Source organism: Crinia signifera, chromosome 12 (assembly GCF_055691185.1).
Source record: "Crinia signifera chromosome 12, ASM5569118v1, whole genome shotgun sequence".
Taxonomy (NCBI): domain Eukaryota; kingdom Metazoa; phylum Chordata; class Amphibia; order Anura; family Myobatrachidae; genus Crinia; species Crinia signifera.
Window position 1 is genome coordinate 62,383,880 of NC_139228.1, and position 21,409 is coordinate 62,405,288.

Below are 21,409 nucleotides of genomic sequence, written 5' to 3' on the forward strand. Positions count from 1 at the left end.
TGACAGGCTATTCAAAGTCAGGCCGGTCATTGATCATTTCAGTGCCAAATTTGCAGAGCTATACATCCCTGATAAATGTATTAGCATCGACGAGTCCCTTATACATTTTAAAGGAAGGGTTAAATTCCGCCAGTACCTTCCCAGTAAGAGGGCAAGGTATGGCATAAAAATGTATAAGCTGTGTGAAAGCACCACAGGGTACACCCACAAGTTTAGGGTATATGAAGGGAAGGATTCAAGAATTGAACCGCCAGAATGCCCCCCCTCCCTCGTAGGTGTTAGTGGAAAAATTGTCTGGGATTTAATGCACCCCTTCCTGGATAAGGGTTATCACCTCTATGTGGATAACTTTTACACCAGCATCCCCCTGTTTAAGGCCCTTGGTTCAAGAGGTACAGCAGCTTGCGGTACTGTGCGTAAGAACCAAAAAGGCCTCCCAAAAACGCACATTGCCCAAGTAATGAGAAGGGGTGAATGCAGGGGAATATGCACCGAAAATATGTTGTTGGTCAAATATAAGGACAAGAGGGATGTCCTTATACTGACAACAATTCATGGAGACAGTACCACCTCCATCCCTGTACGAGGTACCAGTACCCACACCTCAAAACCAAATTGTATCCTAGATTACAATAAGTACATGGGCGGAGTGGATCTTTCAGATCAGGTACTGAAGCCGTACAGTGCCCTGCGGAAAACAAATATCTGGTACAAGAAGCTGGCCGTGTATATCATCCAGATGGCACTGTATAACGCTTACGTGCTATTCCGTTCTACCGGCCAGAAGGGGACATTTATGCACTTTCAAGAGGAAGTCATAAAGGGCCTAATATTTGGGAACCAGCAGGCAGAGGGCCCCAGTACTTCTAGTACTGGCCCCCGTATTGTACCAGGGCAGCATTTTCCCAACGAAATCCCCTCCACTGCAAGAAAGGGCAGGACACAAAAAAGGTGCAAAGTTTGCTATAAAAAGGGAATAAGAAAGGAAACTATTTTCCACTGTGAAACTTGCCCCGACAAACCCGGCCTATGTATAAAGGAGTGTTTCAAAATATACCACACATCTATGGATTATTAGGTTCATCATTTCACCGTGCTTCGGGGGTCTTGCTAATGCCACATAGCACCCACCATTCATTCCACCAGAATCTGAGCTGCAAAATCCAAAAATCACTCCTTCCCTTCTGAGTCCTGCCATGCACCCAACTGGTATTTTTTGGTCACATGTGAGGCATTGCCGTACTCTGGAGAAATGGGGGCACAGATTTTGGGGTGCTTTGTCTCCTTCATTCCTTGTGAAAATGAAAAATTTTGAGCCAGAAGTACATTTTTGTGTAAAAAAATGTAATTTTTCATTTTCACAGCCCAGTTGTACCAAAATTGGTGAAACCCCTGGGGGTTTGAAATGTACACTATACCCCTAGATGAATTCCCTGAGGGGTGTACTTTGCAAAATGGGGTGACTTGTGGGGGGGTTCCACTGTATTGGTGCTTTGGGAGTCTTGCTAATGCAACATGGCACCCACCATTCATTCCACCAAAATCTGTGCTGCCAAATCCAAAAATCACTCCTTCCCTTCTGAGTCCTGCCATGCGCCCAACTGGTATTTTTTGGTCACATGTGAGGCATTGCCGTACTCGGGAGAAATTGGGGCACAGATTTTGGGGTGCTTTGTCTCCTTCATTCCTTGTGAAAATGAAAAATTTTGAGCCAGAACTGCATTTTTGTGTAAAAAAATGTAATTTTTCATTTTCACTGCCCAGTTGTACCAAAATTGGTGAAACCCCTGGGGGTTTGAAATGTACACTATACCCCTAGATGAATTCCCTGAGGGGTGTACTTTGCAAAATGGGGTGACTTGTGGGGGGGTTCCACTGTATTGGTGCAACATAGCACCCACCATTTATTCCACCAAAATCTGTGCTGCCAAATCCAAAAATCACTCCTTCCCTTCTGAGTCCTGCCATGCGCCCAACTGGTATTTTTTGGTCACATGTGAGGCATTGCCGTACTCGGGAGAAATTGGGGCACAGATTTTGGGGTGCTTTGTCTCCTTCATTCCTTGTGAAAATGAAAAATTTTGAGCCAGAACTGCATTTTTGTGTAAAAAAATGTAATTTTTCATTTTCACTGCCCAGTTGTATCAAAATTGGTGAAACCCCTGGGGGTTTGAAATGTACACTATACCCCTAGATGAATTTCCTGAGGGGTGTACTTTGCAAAATGGGGTGACTTGTGGGGGGGTTCCACTGTATTGGTGCTTTGGGAGTCTTGCTAATGCAACATGGCACCCACCATTCATTCCACCAAAATCTGTGCTGCCAAATCCAAAAATCACTCCTTCCCTTCTGAGTCCTGCCATGCGCCCAACTGGTATTTTTTGGTCACATGTGAGGCATTGCCGTACTCGGGAGAAATTGGGGCACAGATTTTGGGGTGCTTTGTCTCCTTCATTCCTTGTGAAAATGAAAAATTTTGAGCCAGAACTGCATGTTTGTGTAAAAAAATGTAATTTTCCATTTTCACATCCCAGTTGTACCAAAATTGGTGAAACCCCTGGGGGTTTGAAATGTACACTATACCCCTAGATGAATTCCCTGAGGGGTGTAGATTGCAAAATGGGGTGACTTGTGGGGGAGGTTCCTAACTTTTAGCACTTATGGTGCCTAGAAACCTACATGGTGCCTAAAAAAAAATCTCATAAAAAGGAGGCTCCAAAATCAAGTAGGTGCTCCTTCTATTATGAAGCCTGTGGTTTGGTCAACGTGCACACTAGGGCCACATATAGGATATTTTTGAAAACAAAAGAATTGGGGGAATCAATTTTTAGTCACATTTCTCTAGTAAAATCTACTGTATTCGTTAGAAAAATGTATTAAAATTGAAACTCTGCAAAAAAAAAGAAATTTTGAAATTTCACCTACACTTTGTTTTAATTCCTGTGAAACACCTAAAGGGTTAACAAACTTCCAAAATGCTGTTTTGAATACTGTGAGGGGTGCAGTTTTTGAAATGGCATCATTTATGGGGGTGTCTCACATACAAGTCCCTCAAAGTCACATCAGAACTGAACTGGTCCCTAAAAAAATCAGTGTTTGAAATTTTCTTGAAAATTTGAGAATTTGCTAGTCATATCTGAAGCCTCCTAGTGTCCAAAAAAATGAAAAGGAGGTTGAAATAATGATTGCAACATAAAGTAGACATATGGTCTTTGTTAGTTATTAACTATTTTGAGTGGTATGATTATTTGTCTCACAAGCAGAAAATGTGACATTTTGCATATTGCTAAATTTTCCATTTTTTCACGATATTTTGGTATTTTTCACAAAAAAACACAGACTGTATCGACCAAAATTTACCACTAACTTGAAGTACAATGTGTCACGAGAAAACAATCTCAAAATCACTGGGATAAGTAAAAGCAAAAAAAAGTTATCCCCACTTAAGTGAGACATGTCAGATTTGAAAAAAAGGGCTCTGTCATGAAGGCACAAACTGGCTCTGTCATGAAGGGGTTAAAAGATCCACAGATGGAGCTAATTAGCTCACTTGTGAGTCTGTGAGGAGACCTGCAAAACATGCACTGTTGGTAGCTCTCGAGGACTAGGGTTGGCTACCCCAGATGTAAATCTTGCTGGTAATATATTCCTGATGTCCAGTGCCATGCTTACCATCAGAGTTGTCGTAGGTGGAATCCTCACACCATCGATGACCAATTCCTCTGTTAGTGCCCTTGAAGTGCCAGGTGCTGGTGGGTATAACCGCAAGGTTTCCTTTAGCACCTGGTGGAGAAATCGCACAGGTGAGTTTTGTCTGTTACAATATATGGCTCCATAGTTCCATCTAAGACGGGTCTTATGTGTAAGCACTGTATGGGGGTGATACAGTCTACACACGTTATTTTGACCACTACAGGTTGATACAAGATAGGTCGATATGGCTGAGGTCCACAGGGTCTTAAGGGTGACACAAGCATTAGGTTGATGGAAAGGGCGATATGAGTTTTTCACCCAATTTGTGCCGACTGGTGGTATTTCATACCCTACCATTCAATGCGTGAATAGTAGTATATGAAGGCATGAAGGGAGAATAGAATACAGTATGTGCCGAGCCATGCAAGGGGACACGCTACACGGATGCAGTGTCCATTTCAGCTTACAGTACGTCAAAATTCGGAACAAAAAAAAACGTGAAAAACTCATGTCGGCCTTTTGGCTGTCGACCTAAGCCCTGTTGAGCTTTAGAGGTCAACCTTCATACAGTTGACTATGACCCGTACCCATATGGCGAATGTGGAGGCAAGTGTCCACTATGGCTATGTTTCTGTAGAAGTAAGTGGTCTATTTACTAAGCTTTGCAAAGAGAGAATGTGGACGGAGATAATGTACCAAGAGATCAGCTCATTTTTCGAACAGCCTGTAACATGGCAGCTGATTGGCCGGTACTTTATCTCTGTCCTCAATGTCTCTACAAGGCTTAGTAAACCCCTCCTTACAGTATGTACCTTGCTGTTTTTTCCTGGGGCTGAGTCAAACGTTTATACAGCGCATTTCCCATGGTGGCGGGGGAGTAAGCATCCATAATGATATTGAATGTACACACTGACCAATGTTCACGATATCAGTATAGTCATTACTGCAAGTACCTGGGACAAGTATTGGAGCTTCCCGAGGTCTTCATGTTCAATATCTCTCTTGGAACCTATAACTTCATCCACTTCACTGTGGGCCCTGAAATATTAGAAATGTTTCCAGAAATATCGGTTATTCTAGAACAGTGATTTTCAACCTTTTTACCTTGTGGCACACTAAATAAGATTTTAAAATTGCCAAGGCACACCATGATATCGCCATAGGGCAAAACACATTGGCTCCCACAGGAAAAAGCCAAACCTATTGGCCTCTATATATTAAAACAATCACACTGGTCCCCACAGGTAACAAAAATAAAATACATTGGCCCTTCACATGAAAAGGAGACCAGTAAATAACAGTTGAACTGGTGGTGACTGTAAACTGGTTTGGGCACCTCTAGACCTGGGGGCACACTTGAGAACAGCTCAAGGCACACTAGTGTGCCACGGCACAGTGGTTGAAAAACACTGTTCTAGAAGTTTTGGGATAAAGTGCAGGGAAAAAAAGGGTAAGTGAATCAATAAGGAAAATATATGCATCTGGGTCATGGACTTGCAATGGGGACAGTCAGAATATCGACACACCCATAATGTCGCTACAGACCACTTTAAAGTTATATAAAAAACTGGATCTCCTATTCCACTCACTGATGTTTCAAAGTGATGACGTGTGATAATTTAAACACACGCCCACTTATCACACCAAATGAGAAAGAACTGGAGAACCAGAATCGGGCGCACAGAATATAGCACACAAATTTAATTATTTTGATCTGGAGATTGAGATAAGTGTGGCACCTGCTGCTCTCAAATGGGGAGTTTTCTGCAATCCCCCCCAAAAAAGAGAAAAATCTAAATAAATATCAAGAAATATTTAGAGAGCGCATGTGTGACACTGATAACACTGTGCATGTGTGACACTGATAACAACAAGGGGTGTTATCAGTGTCACACATGCTCTCTCTAAATATTTCTTGATATTTATTTAAATTTTTCACTTTAAAGTTAGGCTGCAGCGCTAACATATGCTGAATCAATATTAGGCTATAATGCAGCTGACTGGTAAACATGAACAATCATTGATGGTCTATATCCGATGTAGAATACTTTTACCACTGATGGGGGGAGAACCAAGTTATTTCACGCCACCGATATTTTTACTGGGACACTAGCTTAGCACTGTCCCCTGAAGTAACCATATGGCTCCACCCCCATGCTTTGATTGGCTTGCAGCCCATTGAATGGTAAAGTGGGGATGACCATTTGTGGGTGAAATCATCAGTGGTTCCCTTGCAGATGGTTTTACACCGTCGAGGTTAACCCACAATGGCCATCTCTAAGGAGGTGTGTCCAGTGCTATCAGGGCCGGATTAAGGTTTGCGGGGGCCTGGACAACACACGGTCCAGCCCTCCCCCCCCCCCCCAGGCCCGGTTAGTCGGTCGGAGGCACAGTCCCCCAGATGGTAACTTGCAAAGATCGGTGCTGCGCTGGGTCCCTGCGGCGTATGTGAGGGCAGCAGGGGGGGTCCCTGCGGCGGATGGGAACTACTAGTTCCCATCCGCCGCAGGGACCCTGCTGCGGACCTCACATACACCGCAGAGACCTGCCACTGCCGCAGCAGTGGGGTGGTGGGTGTGGGTCCCGGGGCAACCGCCCCAGTCACCCTGTGGGTAATCCGCCACTGAGTCCTATGTAGGGCGTGGCCAATGTCATGTAGGGTGTAAACCCCCACACTATCAGCAACAAAGGAAAGAGATAAAATATCCGAACTGTACTTTTTCAAGCACAGCCTGTAAAATGGCAGTTAGGGGATGATTGACTGATACTTTATCACTCTCCAAGGCACAGTACATCTCACTGATTTACACTGCATGGTTTTCCCTGCAGGAGACTGAACTCACTTGGCCAGTATCTCAGGGTTCCGTGCTAATTCCATGACAGCGAAGGATAACTGATTGGCCGTCGTTTCTTGGCCTGAAAGATAAACCATTGGTGAACTAGGAGAAGATCTCGGTAACGTCACCATTTGGCGTTTTAGTTTTCTGTGTTGTAATCAAATAATTTCTGACCCGCAATGAAGAAAGTGACAAAGTTGTCTATTAAATCCTCCATATTGCAGCCGTCTTCCAGCTCTGCAAGGACACAAAGAGGGGAAATGACAGTATGGTGTCCTGCACTGGCAAACATTTTTATTAGTACAAGACAAGAAATGTTCCCAGCTCAGACTGACAGCTTTTATTTCATCACAAAGTGCCTGCATATTACACAGCACTTTATTCATTATGTCTACAATAAGTTGGTTGACACCATTCAGTCGACATACAGAAAGGTCAACATGGACCTAAGTCGACATGGTTCTAGGTAGACAGGTCATTAGGTCGACATGGGCAAAAAGACAGTCAAAATGTTGACATGGGGTTTTTCACTGTTTTTTACCCGAATGTCGACACAGCCGTCATTGACACTGAAATGTAGCACCGATGCGCTCGGCACACTATTTTATTCTCCCACCATGCCCTAGTGGATGGTAGGGAATAAAATACCGCCTGCCGGCACATGTCGACTCAAAAAACAGTGAAAAACCCCATGTCAACCTGGCCCATGTTGACCTAATGACCTGTCGACCTAGACCCGTGTCGACTTGATGTCCGTATCCCCCTGATTCAGTGTCTTGTCCCTTTTCCCCTGTCCCCCCCCCCTCCCAATAATAGCATGTATTAATGTACCTGCCCCTTTGAGGATTTGCGTGAGGATGTCCGATGAAATATCTTCTCCATCCTCAATGGCCTTCATCCTTTTATAAATACACTCTCTGCCGGTTTTCCTGAGGAGCCCGATCTGATCTTTCAGGTCTCTGATAAAGGACCATTTTCTGGGATTAAACTAGAGAGAAAATGTACAGTATCTGTTATACCCAGCAGTACTCCCTATGCCTCCTGCGATTAGGCCACACCCCCAACATTTTACTGGGGGCCTGGCATACCAATCGGCAGCCCTGACCACATACATCCCTGGTACCTGATATACAATGCTTCCCCCTCTGCCTATGGTGAAAGTGAGAAAAAGATAGGACATGAACCCACATTAAAAAGTCCCCCAATACCAATGTCAGTGATAGAAAACATTAAGGGAAATTTACTAAGATGTGTATTCTACTTCACATGTGATGTTGCTATGGGCTACCAATTAGAAACTACTTTTTATTTATTTAGCACCCTCTAGCACAGGGCTGGGCAATAGCAGCCCTCCAGATTTTGATGAACTACACATCCCAGCATGCCTTGCATCAGTTTCAGCATGGCCATATAGTAAAACTAATGCAAAGCATCCTGGGATGTGTAGTTCATCAACAGCTGGGAGGGCCACTGTTGCCCAGCCCTGCTCTAGAAGATAGTAGACAGGATCTGATTGGTTGACCATAGCAACATCACATGTGAAGCAGAATACACATCTTAGTAAATTTCTCCCATTAAATGTAACAAACCTTTGTCAGAGGGTTCCGGGTTTCCAACATGCCTCTCATCACCAAAGAGATGGCCCGGGGAAAGGGCGTCTGATCGTCATGAAGTGAATTTAGCTCCATCCCAAAGGCCACCTAAAGGAGATGGGTAACACTTTCATGAAGTTTTCCAATGTCATGTCTATTTTTACCAATTAAGCCAATTAGCAATGATTATTATTAAGTAATACTAATTATATGTTGTTATAATAATAAAATCCTATGGCTTTATCAGGGTCACCTTAGCTATTACGTCCAATGTGACTCCACTCAGCATATGGTGCATCCCAACCTGATGTTTCCAGTCTGCCACTTCATCCAGCTTACCCACCAGATCCTCCGCCTTCTCGTTAAAGGTTCCCATTAAGCCAATCAGGTAGCTTGAAAAGAAGACAAGAAGTAAATAAAACACCATGCTAATACTGTAGATTGAAAACCTTCAACACTTCTAATTGGTCAACTCAGATTGTGCATTATAACTTTGGCATTTTAAGGAAAAACACTTCCCTCACATGGAAAATATATAACAGGTATTAGAATTAACCAATAATCTATATAAACTAGTGCTCCGCCTGCAGGTTGTGTATATGGTATTATAAGTTATGCTTAGATTCTACATTATGTATAGTATGCCATATATAAACAAAAGTCTTATATTACTTTCAAACTAAAAAGAACAAAGTGAAAAACATTTAACTTTTAACTGTTTTTAACTGTTAAACAAAACTGATTCAAAATGTGCAGAGAAAATGAAGTACGCTGTGATTTCCTGTTACCTTGGTTTATTATAGAACCTTTGATAAAGCTGCCAAGTAGCAAAACACGTCAGTTGTTACCGCTATATCCAAGATCAACACCGCTACACCAACCCTGGACACCACTTTCTATTTGCACCAAGGTGGAGGATCTTTCGTTGTTGTACCACCCCTCTGGACCCAGAGAACTGCACCTTCCACCTGATCGCTTAATATCCAAAAGGGACAAGGGACTTGGATCTCACAACTTAAGTAGAACCGGACAATTTCCAACCTTCCCTTTACGGCGAACAGAACGGCAATAAAATCTCCCAAAAAAACCCTTACCCCACCAATTTAAACATCAAAGGTGACACGGAGAGCCTTATCCAGGTGGCGATATAGTAGCGGTATTTTTAGAAAATGTTTTTTAAGCAACTAATCTTTTTCTAAAAGTTTTATAGCCATTTAGGTATTGAATATGATGTGTTATGTGATTTATGCTTATTAAATTGAATAACCAATCACTGTATCAGCGCTGCTTTTTTTGGGATATTTATATGCAATATATGTATTTTTCTTGTATCTATTGGGGACTACTCTATGCAGCTGCTTTTTTTTTGGAGTAAGAAACTAAACAAGCGCTCATTAGTACCCTCAGTTACACCATGGTTTATTATAGTGTCTGATGTTTCACATCTGTAGTTTACTGCTGTTGTTACATCTACGATTATATACTAATGCTGCAGGATGAGTAGGGACAACCTAGCACTGTTACTCCATAGACACAGCCCCGGGCTGTCCTGTACTACGGTATTCAGACTCATAGTAGATTGACTCTAGGTTGACAGTCAGAAGGTTGACCACTATTGGATCCACATGGTCTAAAGGTCTAAGGTCGACAGGGCCAAAATGTCAACATTGAAAGGGAGCGATATGGTAAAAGGGCGACATGGTAAAAGGGCGACATACATTTTTTAACAAAATTTTGAGCCGACAGGCAGAATTTCATACCTTACCATCCACTAAGGCATGGAGGGAGAATATAATCGTGTGCTGAGCCCGAACCAAGACGAGCCAATGGGACGCGGTACACTTAGACAGCGTCCATGTCAATTTCTGTCAACATAGATACCAAAAACAAAAAAAAATAAAAAAACGCATGTCGACCTTTGGACCCTTTAGTGGTTGACCGTATGACTGTAGAACTAGACATTGTAGATCTAATATACCATAACCCTGTGTTACTGCCCAAAGTCCTGCACTTACGTTCTGCTGAATGCTGGATCCATAATCCGCCTCTGCTTGTGCCAATGATCATAATCCCGATCGGTCACTAAACCGTTTCCCAAGAATCTGGATGGTGGAATCCCGAAAAAAAACAAACAGATGAAAACAGATGGGGTGAAAACATGTAATTTTTTTTAAATTGGTATCAAAGTTTTTTGTGGTTAAAAAAAAAAAAATAATAATTATTAGACATCGACAGGTTCTAACACACATGTACAGAACAATATAACTGTATACAGATTTTATTGCTATTGTATCCTCCCTGGCAGGGCCAACTTAACCGTATCGGAAGGCTCTGGGCAAAGCAATGCATTTGGCGGCCGATTCTGGATCACACGGCAGATAATCATTTAAAGCAGGCATGTCCAACCTGCGGCCCTCCAGATGTGCTAAAACTACACATCCCAGCATGCATTGCCATCATTCTAGCATTCCCGAATAGCCAAATTGTGGCAAGGCATGCTGGGATGTGTAGTTTTAGCACATCTGGAGGGCCGCAGGTTGGACAAGCCTGATTTAAAGGATGTCAGAGACAGTTATTGCCTCAGACACACAGAAATATGGGCAGGGGCAGGAGCACCATCCGATTTTCGGAACTTCCCAGCCATTCTGGGAGGACAGGCAAATAGGACTTCAATCAGCCCCATAGTGATGACTTCTCTGATGAACAAACTTAATAATTGCTTAAATAATACTTTTTAGGTCAAACTTGTCAAATTTTCCTTATAATTAAACATTTTTGTCATATTAGAAGTTAAATGATAGAAATATCTTCACACGCCAGGATTTATAGTAGAGATGTGCAGGTTCGGATTTACTTATTGATTATCGGCTGTCACATGATTTGACTCCAAATCATGTGACAGCCGATAGCCAATAAGATCCCGTTTTGAGTTCCGGGTAAATCCGAACCTGCACATCTATCATTTATAGGTTCGAAAACCCTTCATACCTTACTCCAAACATGGTGGCAATACGATCATAGAAATGGTCCTTGGTGTATTTTGGCGACATCAAGAATTCCTGTGTGAATTAAGAAAACTTTTGTAAGAGACAGAAGTATTTGTATGTAGGAATTATACAATCATTTATAACGTCATGAGGATTGGATTTACAGACATAAAAGCCTGTTTGCAGTTGCACTGGTGACAGGAAGTGGGCTTTCCACTGTCACTTATTATACGCAGGCAGGGCAGACCAACGTCTAATCCCCCTGGCTGATACTCTAATATGTTTTACGTTGGACCGTTGAGGTAAAATTTTTCCATATTACAACATAGATGATTGACCACAAAGATTCCTGAGAAAAGTACACTTTAACAACCAAGACAGTCTACACAGTGACAGCTTAAGACACTGCGCCACCTGCTGTCCATTCAGAGTAGTTTCTTCAGTACACCTCCTAGACTGCACTGTAAAACCTCTCTGTGTCTTTGTTTATGTACAGTTCTCCAAAACCAAATTTGGGGGGGTGGGGGGGGGGGGAGGGTGTTATTTATTAATTGTGGGTGCCATTGATTTTGTGTTGGCAGTGAATTTGGGACTGAAAAGATCTTCCACATTAAGGAACAAATTTACTAGCACCCCTTTCACAGCTCAAAAATAACCAGGGTTAACTGTGCGGTGTGAAAGGGTCTTTTGAAATATGCCGGATCCAGCAACCTGGCAATCTGAGCTGGGTTAAAATAAGGGTTAATCATTTTATACCCCTTTCACCTTGCATATGCCGGGTCGCTCCTGGGGCGGACCTGTGCAGGGGTGGGCTGGGCCGGTGGGCAGAGTGCCATATGCCCCCCGGGCAGCGGGCTGCGCTGGATCAGCTCCTCCAGCCCTCCTGCGCTGGCCGCGGCTTCCAGAACACGGCAGCGGCTACAGGAAAATGGGCGCCGGCCTCCTGCACTGAGGATGTCCTCGGTGCAGGAGGCCGGCGGCCATTTTCCTGTAGCCGCGGCCGTGTTCTGGAAGCCGCGGCCAGCGCAGGAGGGCTGGAGGAGCTGATCCAGTGCGGCCCGCAGCCAGTGGGTGGGTAAGCGCCCCCCCCCTCCCCGCAGCATATGTGCCTCTGGCACTCTGTGGGGGCATATGTGCCTCTGGCACTCTGTGGGGGCATATGTGCCTCTGGCACTCTGTGGGGGCATATGTGCCTCTGGCACTCTGTGGGGGCATATCTGGCACTGTGGGGGCATATGTGTATTTGGCACTGTGGCGGAATATCTGGCACTGTGGGGGCATATCTGGCACTGTGGATATCACATTGTGCAGTGTAATGGGCATCATGGTATGGGGCGTAATGGGCATTACGGTGTGGAGAGCATTGGGTAATTGCCATCACAGTATGGGGTGTAATGGGCATCAAGGTGTGCGGCATAATGTGTAATTAGCATCACAGTGTGCGGTGTATTGAGTAATTAGCATCGCAGTTTTGGGTGTAATGTGTAACTGGCATCATGGTGTTCAGCATAATGTGTAATTGGCATTACGGCGTGTGGCTTTATGTGTAATGGGTATTACAAGGTTCACTAAAATGTGCAATCTGCAGGTAGACAATACAATCATGGTACAGGCCACGTCCCCTTATGATAGGCCACGTCCCTAATTTTCCAGCGCACCTTTGGCGCGCAAAAGCATTCCGTCTGCCGTAAAGTTGGCAGATTATGGGCCAGTGCTCTGGACTTGCCCCCTAGGCTAAAAGTTGCCAGCCAGCCCCTGGACCTGTGTCCAAGTCTCAGGTGTGACCCGGCATTTGCGATGTGAAAGGGGTATGAAGGTTCTAAAATAAAAATAAAATAAAAAAGGTGATATTGCCAATAGCAACCAATCAGATTTGATCTATAATTTCTCTATTGCATCCTATAAAATGTTAGACAGAATCTGGTTGCTATGGGCAACATAATCTCTTTATTTACCCCTAAAGAGTCTTGCATATAGACCAACTACATTTATACATCGCCTGAGATACGCCCGTACGTATTAATGACATCCATTGAGGCAAATACCTTCACACCTTCAGGACTAACAACTAGAACTAACACATTGTGCAGTCCGTTGATGCGGACTACCGGGCCGTACTTCTCCGCCCTAGGAAAGAAATACTGAGCATTACTGACATGTCAGCACAGCAAAAAGGCAGGCGGCTTTATATGGACCTCCTAATAATAACATATGTATGCTTTAGTCCCGACAAGCCCTCCCTGGTAGTACATGCTGGGAGTTGTAGTTCAACAACAGCTAGGGAGCCAGGGGTTGAATAAAAATGTTACAGACAAATTATTATCAATTTAAAAACACACCAGAAAGCACTATTGAGAATGAGAGCAATGGTTGCTTCTTCTGAGCCCTGCTCTTTGCTCTGGGTAAGAGTTCCGGCCTGGGGATGTGAAGGCTGATCCCTCTGCCGCCGCCTCCTCACTGTGACATACCCTCCAACATTCGAAGGGCAGAAATCGGTACGCATCCAGAAAGGGGGTGTGGCCATATGTAAATGGGGCGTGGTCACGGTTAAAAGGGGCGTGGTCACCCTTTTCTAATGTTGTACTGGGCATTTAAAATAAAATGAACAGTGAGCGCTAATAATATAAATTAGGTATTTGACAGGTATATATAAGGGTGGGGCTAGATAACTACAAAGGCTGAGCCCCAGCTAGCTACAGCGCCAGACTCAAACAGTCTCCCCCAGTGCTCAAAGCAGAGTAACCACCAAATGGTAGAGGAGGGAGTCGGGAACCCAGGGGAGGTAAACCCTGGTGACCCCCGGTGGCCGGAACACAGGCACAGCCGCCCGCACACTCACCCCTCAAGAGGCTGAAGGAGGTGTGTGTGGGGGGGTTTGGGGGGCACAGCATCAACAGGTCCTACTCCTGCCAGAGACAGTCACGGCACTGGCGGCATAAATTCCAAGTGCGCATACGTCAGGTCACAAGGAGGCGTCCTGACGCAATGCATGCTGGTCCCGGCTCACAAAGCACCACTAGGAACGGGTGCAGAAGACAACATTGGGCCGTATAATAGATTCCAAGTACCCGCCAGGACCACGCATCACAGTGCCGAGAAGGAGCACTGAGGAGCTGCCTAAGGTAAGAAAAAAAAACCGGTACAGTCGGTACACTTTTATTTAGTCGGTACAGACTGTTAAAAAAGGGTACTGTACCGGCTAAATCGGTACAGTTGGAGGGTATGCTGTGGGGTAGATGTACTAAGCCTTGTGAGATATAAAGTACCAACCAATCAGCTGCTGACATTTTTCAAACACACAGCCAGATGCACTAAGCTTCAAAAGTGATAAAATGGAGAGTGGTAAACAGCCAGCCAATCAGCTCCTACTTGCCATGTCACAGGCTGCTGTTATCATGCAGTGTAGGACTTCCGGTATCAGAGAAGCCTTGACGAGGCCCGGAAGCTTATCATATCTTTTGCAAAATATATGTAGCTACTCTTTACCTAGAAGGGCGCCCGCGATTGAAATCGCGGGCGTCGGGGGTAAAAAATCGCGGGCATCGCGGGTACATTAAAAACGGGTGCCCGCGATGACCGTGATTTTCCCATAGGGATCAATGTTAAAAACGGTGATTGACCGCAATTTTAATGTTAAATGCCTCAATGCCCGCGATTTGGCCATAGGAATCAATGTTAAATGGGCCACAGAGCCCTAATAGTCACCGTGAACTCTGAAATGGCCCCCACAATTGTTAACGCCACCCCACGATCAACGTCAACCCGAAGCGTGGCGAGCGCAGTTGTACGCGTCCTCCGACCTTTTCATGCCCTACTATCCACGTCGGCGTGGAGTTGAGAATAGAATAGTGTGGCGAGCGCAGCGAGCCACCGAGCCCGAAGCGTGGCGAGCGCAGCGAGCCCCGCGAGGGGACGCGGATACCTTCACAGCTAAACGCGTCCCCTCGCGGGCTTCACAGGTGTCCGCTTTTCGCCACGGACACCTGTGAAGCCCGCGAGGGGACGCGTATAACTGTGAAGGTATCCGCGTCCCCTCGCCACGCTTCGGGCCTCGGTGGCTCGCTGCGCTCGCCACACTATTCTATTCTCAACTCCACGCCGACGTGGATAGTAGGGCATCAAAAGGTCGGAGGACGCGTACCGCCGCCCCTCACGGGCTCGCTGCGCTCGCCACGCTTCGGGTTGACGTTGATCGTGGGGTGGCGTTAACAATTGTGGGGGCCATTTCAGAGTTCACGGTGACTATTAGGGCTCTGTGGCCCATTTAACATTGTTTCCTATGTAAAAATCGCGGGCATTGAGGCATTGAACACTAAAATCGGGTCCAATCTCATTTTTAACATTGGTCCCTATGGGAAATCGCGGCCATCGCGTCGCACCCGATTTTTACTGCATCCGATGGTCGCGATGGGCGCCCTTCTAGGTAAAGAGTACCTATATGTAACTAAGATCTCTGAATGACCCTCTATTATGTTGGTTTTTCAATCTTATTACTAATGCCCTTTGGTGTGCTGGGGGTTAAATCCCCCTCCCTTGCAGCACCTGGGGGGCATTACTAGTTTGATTGAGCAGCTCTCACAACTGTGTTTGAAAAATGTCAGGCAGGAACTGATTGGTTGGTTGTTTATCACTCTCCATTTCATCACTTTTTGAAGCTTAGTGAATGTGTCCCATAGCCTGTAATGTGACAGATAGGAGCTGATTGGCTGGCACATTATGGGGAGTATCCAATCCCGGGTCATGTCTGTCGGGATGTCCCGACAGTCGTGACCCTGGCCCGTTCTCGGCACGCTCAACTAAGATTCGACAGGCGGAATTCAATGTCCCATCTGTTGAGCCCAAAAAAAGGTGGAGCGTCCGCGAGAAATGGCTGTAGATCATCGAGATACGGCCGTGATCTTGACAATCCACAGCCGTTCGACAGAATGGTCCCAACTGCTTTTAAAGTAGGGTCTGTTCTGCCAAGATCTCTGTTCAGTGATGTGAGGAAAGACAGCACCCACCAGAAATAGGTAGGGGTGGGGGATTGAATACGCCCCTATATCTCTCTACTTTATTATTCTCAAAGGCTTATTACATCTGACCGTGGGGACGGCTGCTCTATGGAGTGGCTGCACCTGAACAGGAGCAATACTGAATTGCTATGGTGAGAAGTATCCCTCGCTAGTACCACTGGTGTTGAATAGGCCCCATAATGCTAAAAGTAATACCGTACCACTCCAAGAATTTATCATAGATGACCATATCCTTCATATGCTTAATTATTGTAGGCGAGTGTCCAAACAGAAAGCTGCAAAATAAATAAAAATATAGATATTAATGTACATATACAGTATATATGGATGGTGTAGTGGTTAGCATTACTGCCTCACAGCACTGAGGTCATGGGTTCGATTCCCACCATGACTAACTGTGCGGAGTTTGTATATTCTCCCCGTGCTTGCATGGGTTTCCCCCGGGTACTCCGGTTTCCTCCCACAATCCAAAAATATACTGGTATGCTAATTGGCTCCCATTAAAATTAACCATAGAATGTCTGTGTGTGCATGTACATGTGGTAGGGAATATAGATTGTAAGCTCCACTGGGGCAGGGACTGATGTGAATGTTCAAATACTATCTGTAAAGCGCTGCGGAATATGTATGCGCTATATAAGAAACTGTTAATACATATCCTTCATGTATATAATGCTGTAAGAAGCATCACTCCAGGACTTCCAATAGTGAAAGTCAGTGCTTTATTCATCTAAGCCAATTCGGGTATTGCCCGTCTACTGGACACTCAGCGTTGACATAGACAATAAAAAAAAAAATTGTGTCAACCATTCTTAGGCATCAACCTACTCATTGTCGACCATTGGTGGTCGACCTAGTAACCCTGGCGACCGTCTACATCTTATCCGCAAATTTGCGATGTATCGCATCAAATGCGGAGGGACTCAGGTTGGACAAGTAGGCCTTATGTACGGGGGCCTTTAGGGGGGGGTTACTGAGAGTCAACATTAGGGAGTTTTTTTTTTTTGGAACCGAGGTGGTGCTCCAAACACCCAGTGCAGTGACCTAAATTGTGCATAGGGGGCGTACTTACGTATGGACCCTCTCCCACAGGAGAAGGGCCCCGTTACTCACCTGACCCTTCTCAGCCAAAAGGCCTCCATCCGCCTTGCAGCTTGGGGTCACCCTCTGGAACTGCAGCTTTCCCCCGTAGGAGAAAGCTTGGTACTTATTTCCTAGCACGGCGCCCATCGCATAAGATTGTATGCCTTAATTAAGGCATACAATCTATACAATTGAAAAGATTTTTAATTGTATGTACAATATCGCATCTTATGGATCTTATGCATCCAGAAGATCCATAAGATGCCATAACATAAAAATCGTATTAAAACCCCCCAATAACCATTGTTAACGCCACTGGCACTATCAACACCAACCCGAAGCGTGGCGTGTAAAATTGGGTCTCAGGGACCATTTCATATTGATTCCAATGTAAAAATCTCGTTGATTGCATCGCATGCATCTTATGCCGCACAAACACATAAGATGCATGCAATGCTTGAGATATCAGCCCGACACATACAATCTAGATCAGGCATGTCCAACGTTGGCTCTCCAGATGTTTTGAAACTACACATCCCAGCATGCTTTGCCACAGTTTTGCTATTCGAGAATACTAAAACTATTGCAAAGCATGCTGGGATGTGTAGTTTCAAAACATCTGGAGGGCCAACGTTGGACATGCCTGATCTAGATCGTGGGCGCCGTGCTAGGAAATAAGTACCGAAAGCTTTGGTACATGGGGATTGGGCAGTCCATAAGGGTCATACACACAGCCCAAAAAACCCGATCAAACAAACAAAAAAAAACTTGAAAAAGTGACAAACATGAGAAGGAAGAGAAACAAATAGAAAAAGAGACCTTAGCCAGTAGGCCGGGGTGGGGGTGTAAAAACTTGTCCTACCCCCACCAAAAGGCCCAGGGTGAGGACGTGCAATGCTAGCTTAAAGGAAAGTGGGCAGTGCTAGTGCCAAAAACGTGTTGGTGGGGTGGCATTTCAGGCTCTAAGCAGCCGACCAGTCAGCGTCCGACCAAGTGTTTCTCTGCTCCACCAGCAGCAGGGCCTCCACTAAGTATCTTGGGGCCCGGGACTGACCTTCAGTCCGGCCCCCCCACGAGTACCATTACTCCCCCCCTTAGTACCATTACTTACCTTCCTGCATGCCGCCACTCTCTGCGTGCATCTCCTTGGGAGCGCACACTGCAGCCTGCAGAGCATGGAGCCCCTCTGTGTCCTAGGCTCGGCGCTCTGCAGGCTGCACTGTGTATTATGCGTGCCTGGCTGGGGGGCTGTCGGGTGGGGGAGGCGGTGTGCGGCCGCAGGGTGGCACAGTGCCACTGTCGCTGTGGGCAGCTGCCCGGGCCCCTACAGAGGCCGGTGCCCGGGACAGCTGTACCCACAGCACCCCCCTGTCGGCGGCCCTGCCAGCAGGCCCTTTCCGGCCCCCGGAATGGAAATAGATACTCCACCGGCCTTTTTGATGAGTCTCCCCTGCAGCGGCCAAATAGACCAACTGAAGGAGAAGAAAACACCTACTCAGTCCCCAAGTTTCTCGCCTCCCATGGATTGAGTACTAGGCTGGGCTTTTCCCGGTCTCTCCGTCTAGGGGGGATACAGAGAGAAATCTACTCGGTCCCAGCTTTTCCCGGCTTCCTGGGATTGGATACTAGACCGGGCTTTTCAAGTGACTCTCCCTCAGAGGCTATAGCCCCCCGAACAAGTGCCCCAACTACTTAGCCTCATGCTTCTCCCCTCCCTACCAGTGGAGAGAATGGTATTCCCTCCCCCAGCAGGGTGTAGATACTCAGTCAGACCTTTCACTTACCCTGAGCATGAGGCATGTGCTTCCTCAGCCCATAAGGGAAGATACTTAGTCTGACCTTTCCCTATTCTCCTGCAAGGCACTGGTCCAGACCCACTGATAAGAACAGATGAGTTTGAAGAAACTCAGGGAGCCTGAGGTGTGATCCCAACACGCATTGCAGCGACCTAAATCGTGCATAGGGGGCTGTACGTACTTATGGACCCTCCCCAAAAGCCATAGGGCCGAAGAAGGGAAAATATGGATCGGTGGGTCCTCCTCGTCGAAGCTCAGAGAGAACCTCTTACCTCAACCCCCGGAAGGGTTAGGGCAGGTGGGTCCTCCGCACCAAAGTTTGGAGAGACCCTCAGTAGGCTTCCCTCCACCTTGCGGCTTGGGGTCACCCTCAGAGACTGCAGCTCTCCCTAAAAGGAAAGAGCTTTGGTACATGGGGAGTGGGTAGCCTATAAAGGGTCATGCACAGAGCCCAGAAAAACACTAACAAAAAACAGAAAATGTGAAAAGTGACAAACATGAGAAGAGGAAAATAAATAAAAAATAAAGAGACCACAGACAGAAGGCCGGGATGGGGGTGTGAAAAATTGTCCTGCCCAGCCAAAAGGCCCAGAGTGAGGACGTGCAGCGCTAATCTAAAGGGAGAGTATGCAGTGCAGGTGGCATACTAGTGCATAGTGACATGGGGATCACCAGTGCAGGTTCAGGCACCCCCAAGTTTTCCTGGGGGCACAGTGCAGCCTCTGGCTCCCAAGCTTTTCTCCGTTCTTACCTAGGGCACTTTCCAACCCCTGACATGGGAATGGATACTCCACTGGGCTTTTCCATTGACTCCCTTGAGGGTTGAGGCCCCCTCACAAGAGCAATCTACTCAGTCCCAGTGTTTCCGCGCTCCTTGGGAATGGATACTAAACTGAGCCTTTCGCTGTCTCATCTTTCAGGGGATACAAACCCCATCAAGAGAGCCTCATACTGGGCCCAGTGTTTCACCCCTCCCCTTACCAGTGGAATTACAGCACTAGAACTACCCCACCATCTGGTAGGGGTGAAGGTACTCAGCCAGACTTTTCCCTGCCCTGAGCATGAGGGGACCCATATCCTCCGCCCATTGGAGCAGTTGCTCAGTCCGGCCTTTCTCTATTCTTCTGCCAGGGGCCGGTCCATACCCACTGATAACAGATGAGTTTAAAAAAACTCAGGAGCCCGAGTTGTGCTCTCTACCATAGGGGGGCGGCGTGCGATCGAAGTGGACCCTCTCCCAAAGGAGAAGAGCCCTGTTTTTTCCCCTAACCCCTCTCAGCCATAAGGCGAAAGAGGAGAAAATAGGGAACGGTGGGTCCTCCTCGCCGAAGCTTAGAGGAACCCTCTTTCCTCAACCCTCGGAAGGGTTAGGACGGTGGGTCCTCCGCACCCGAAGGTTTGGAGAGACCCGCATTAGACTTCCCTCTGCCTTGCGGCTCGGGGTCGTCCTCGAGGGGACCGAAGCTCTCCGCAAAAGGATGAGAGCTTCGGCACATTGGGGAAATGGAAGGCCCGTAAGGGTCGACCACACTACCCAAAAAAAAGTGACAAAACTGCAAAAATCAAGGAACGTGAAAAGTGACGATTGTGAGAGGGCAGAGAAATAAATAAATAAATAAAGAGACCCCAGCCAGAAGGCCAGGGTGGGGGTGTGAAAATTTGTCCTACCCCATCCAAAAGGACGAGGGAAGGACGTGAAGCGCTAACCTAAAAGGGAAGTGCGCAGTGCTAGTGCATGGTGATTTTGGGATCACCCGTGCATGTTCGGCACCCCCGAGTCTCCAGGCAGCCGGCCAGTCAGCGTCCAAACAAGTGTTTCTCTGTTCCCATCGTAGGGCACGTTCCAGCCCCTGGCATGGGAATGGGTACTCCACTGGGCTTTTCATATGATTTCCTTAGTGGTTGAGGCCCCCTCGGAAGAGCAATCTACTCAAGTCTCAGTGTTTCTCCGATCCCAAGGTTAAGCTGGGCTTTTCGCGGTCTCCCCATCAGAGGCTACAAACCTCTGGAACAGGAGCCATCTACTCAGTCCCAGCCTTTCTCCGCTCCCTGGAAATGGATACTAGACTGAGCCTTTCGCTGTCTCATCCTTCGGGGCTACGAACCCCGTCAAGAGAGCCAAACTACTAGGCCCAGTGTTTCTCCCCCCTCCTACCAGTGGGTTTACGGAAACAACACCTCCTACCACTGGCAGAGGTGAAGGTACTCAGCCAGACTTTTCACCACTCCCACGCATGAGGGGTCCCAAACCCTCCGCCCGTCAGCTACTCAGTCCAGCCTTTCTCTATTCTCTGCCAGAGGCCAGTCCATACCCACTGATAAGAACAGATGAGTTTGAAAAAACTCAGGAGCCCGAGGTGTGCTCCCTACCATAGGGGGCCGTGTGATCGAAGTGGACCCTCTCCC

At 46.5% G+C, this 21,409-nt stretch overlaps 1 protein-coding gene across 1 annotated transcript in view; it reads right to left on the bottom strand.

The window, feature by feature from the left end:
- CYP46A1 (cytochrome P450 family 46 subfamily A member 1) overlaps window positions 1–21,409 on the bottom strand; it is a 36,933-nt gene that overhangs the window by 7,968 nt on the left and 7,556 nt on the right. Inside the window, exons 2-12 of the mRNA XM_083166000.1 lie at window positions 16,325–16,399; window positions 13,155–13,236; window positions 11,111–11,181; window positions 10,138–10,224; window positions 8,376–8,514; window positions 8,120–8,230; window positions 7,362–7,518; window positions 6,705–6,767; window positions 6,537–6,609; window positions 4,647–4,731; window positions 3,673–3,783 (exon numbers count right to left, since the gene is read on the bottom strand). Coding sequence (XP_083022126.1) covers window positions 3,673–3,783; window positions 4,647–4,731; window positions 6,537–6,609; window positions 6,705–6,767; window positions 7,362–7,518; window positions 8,120–8,230; window positions 8,376–8,514; window positions 10,138–10,224; window positions 11,111–11,181; window positions 13,155–13,236; window positions 16,325–16,399 — 1,054 coding nt within the window. The remainder of the gene's footprint in view (window positions 1–3,672; window positions 3,784–4,646; window positions 4,732–6,536; window positions 6,610–6,704; window positions 6,768–7,361; window positions 7,519–8,119; window positions 8,231–8,375; window positions 8,515–10,137; window positions 10,225–11,110; window positions 11,182–13,154; window positions 13,237–16,324; window positions 16,400–21,409) is intronic.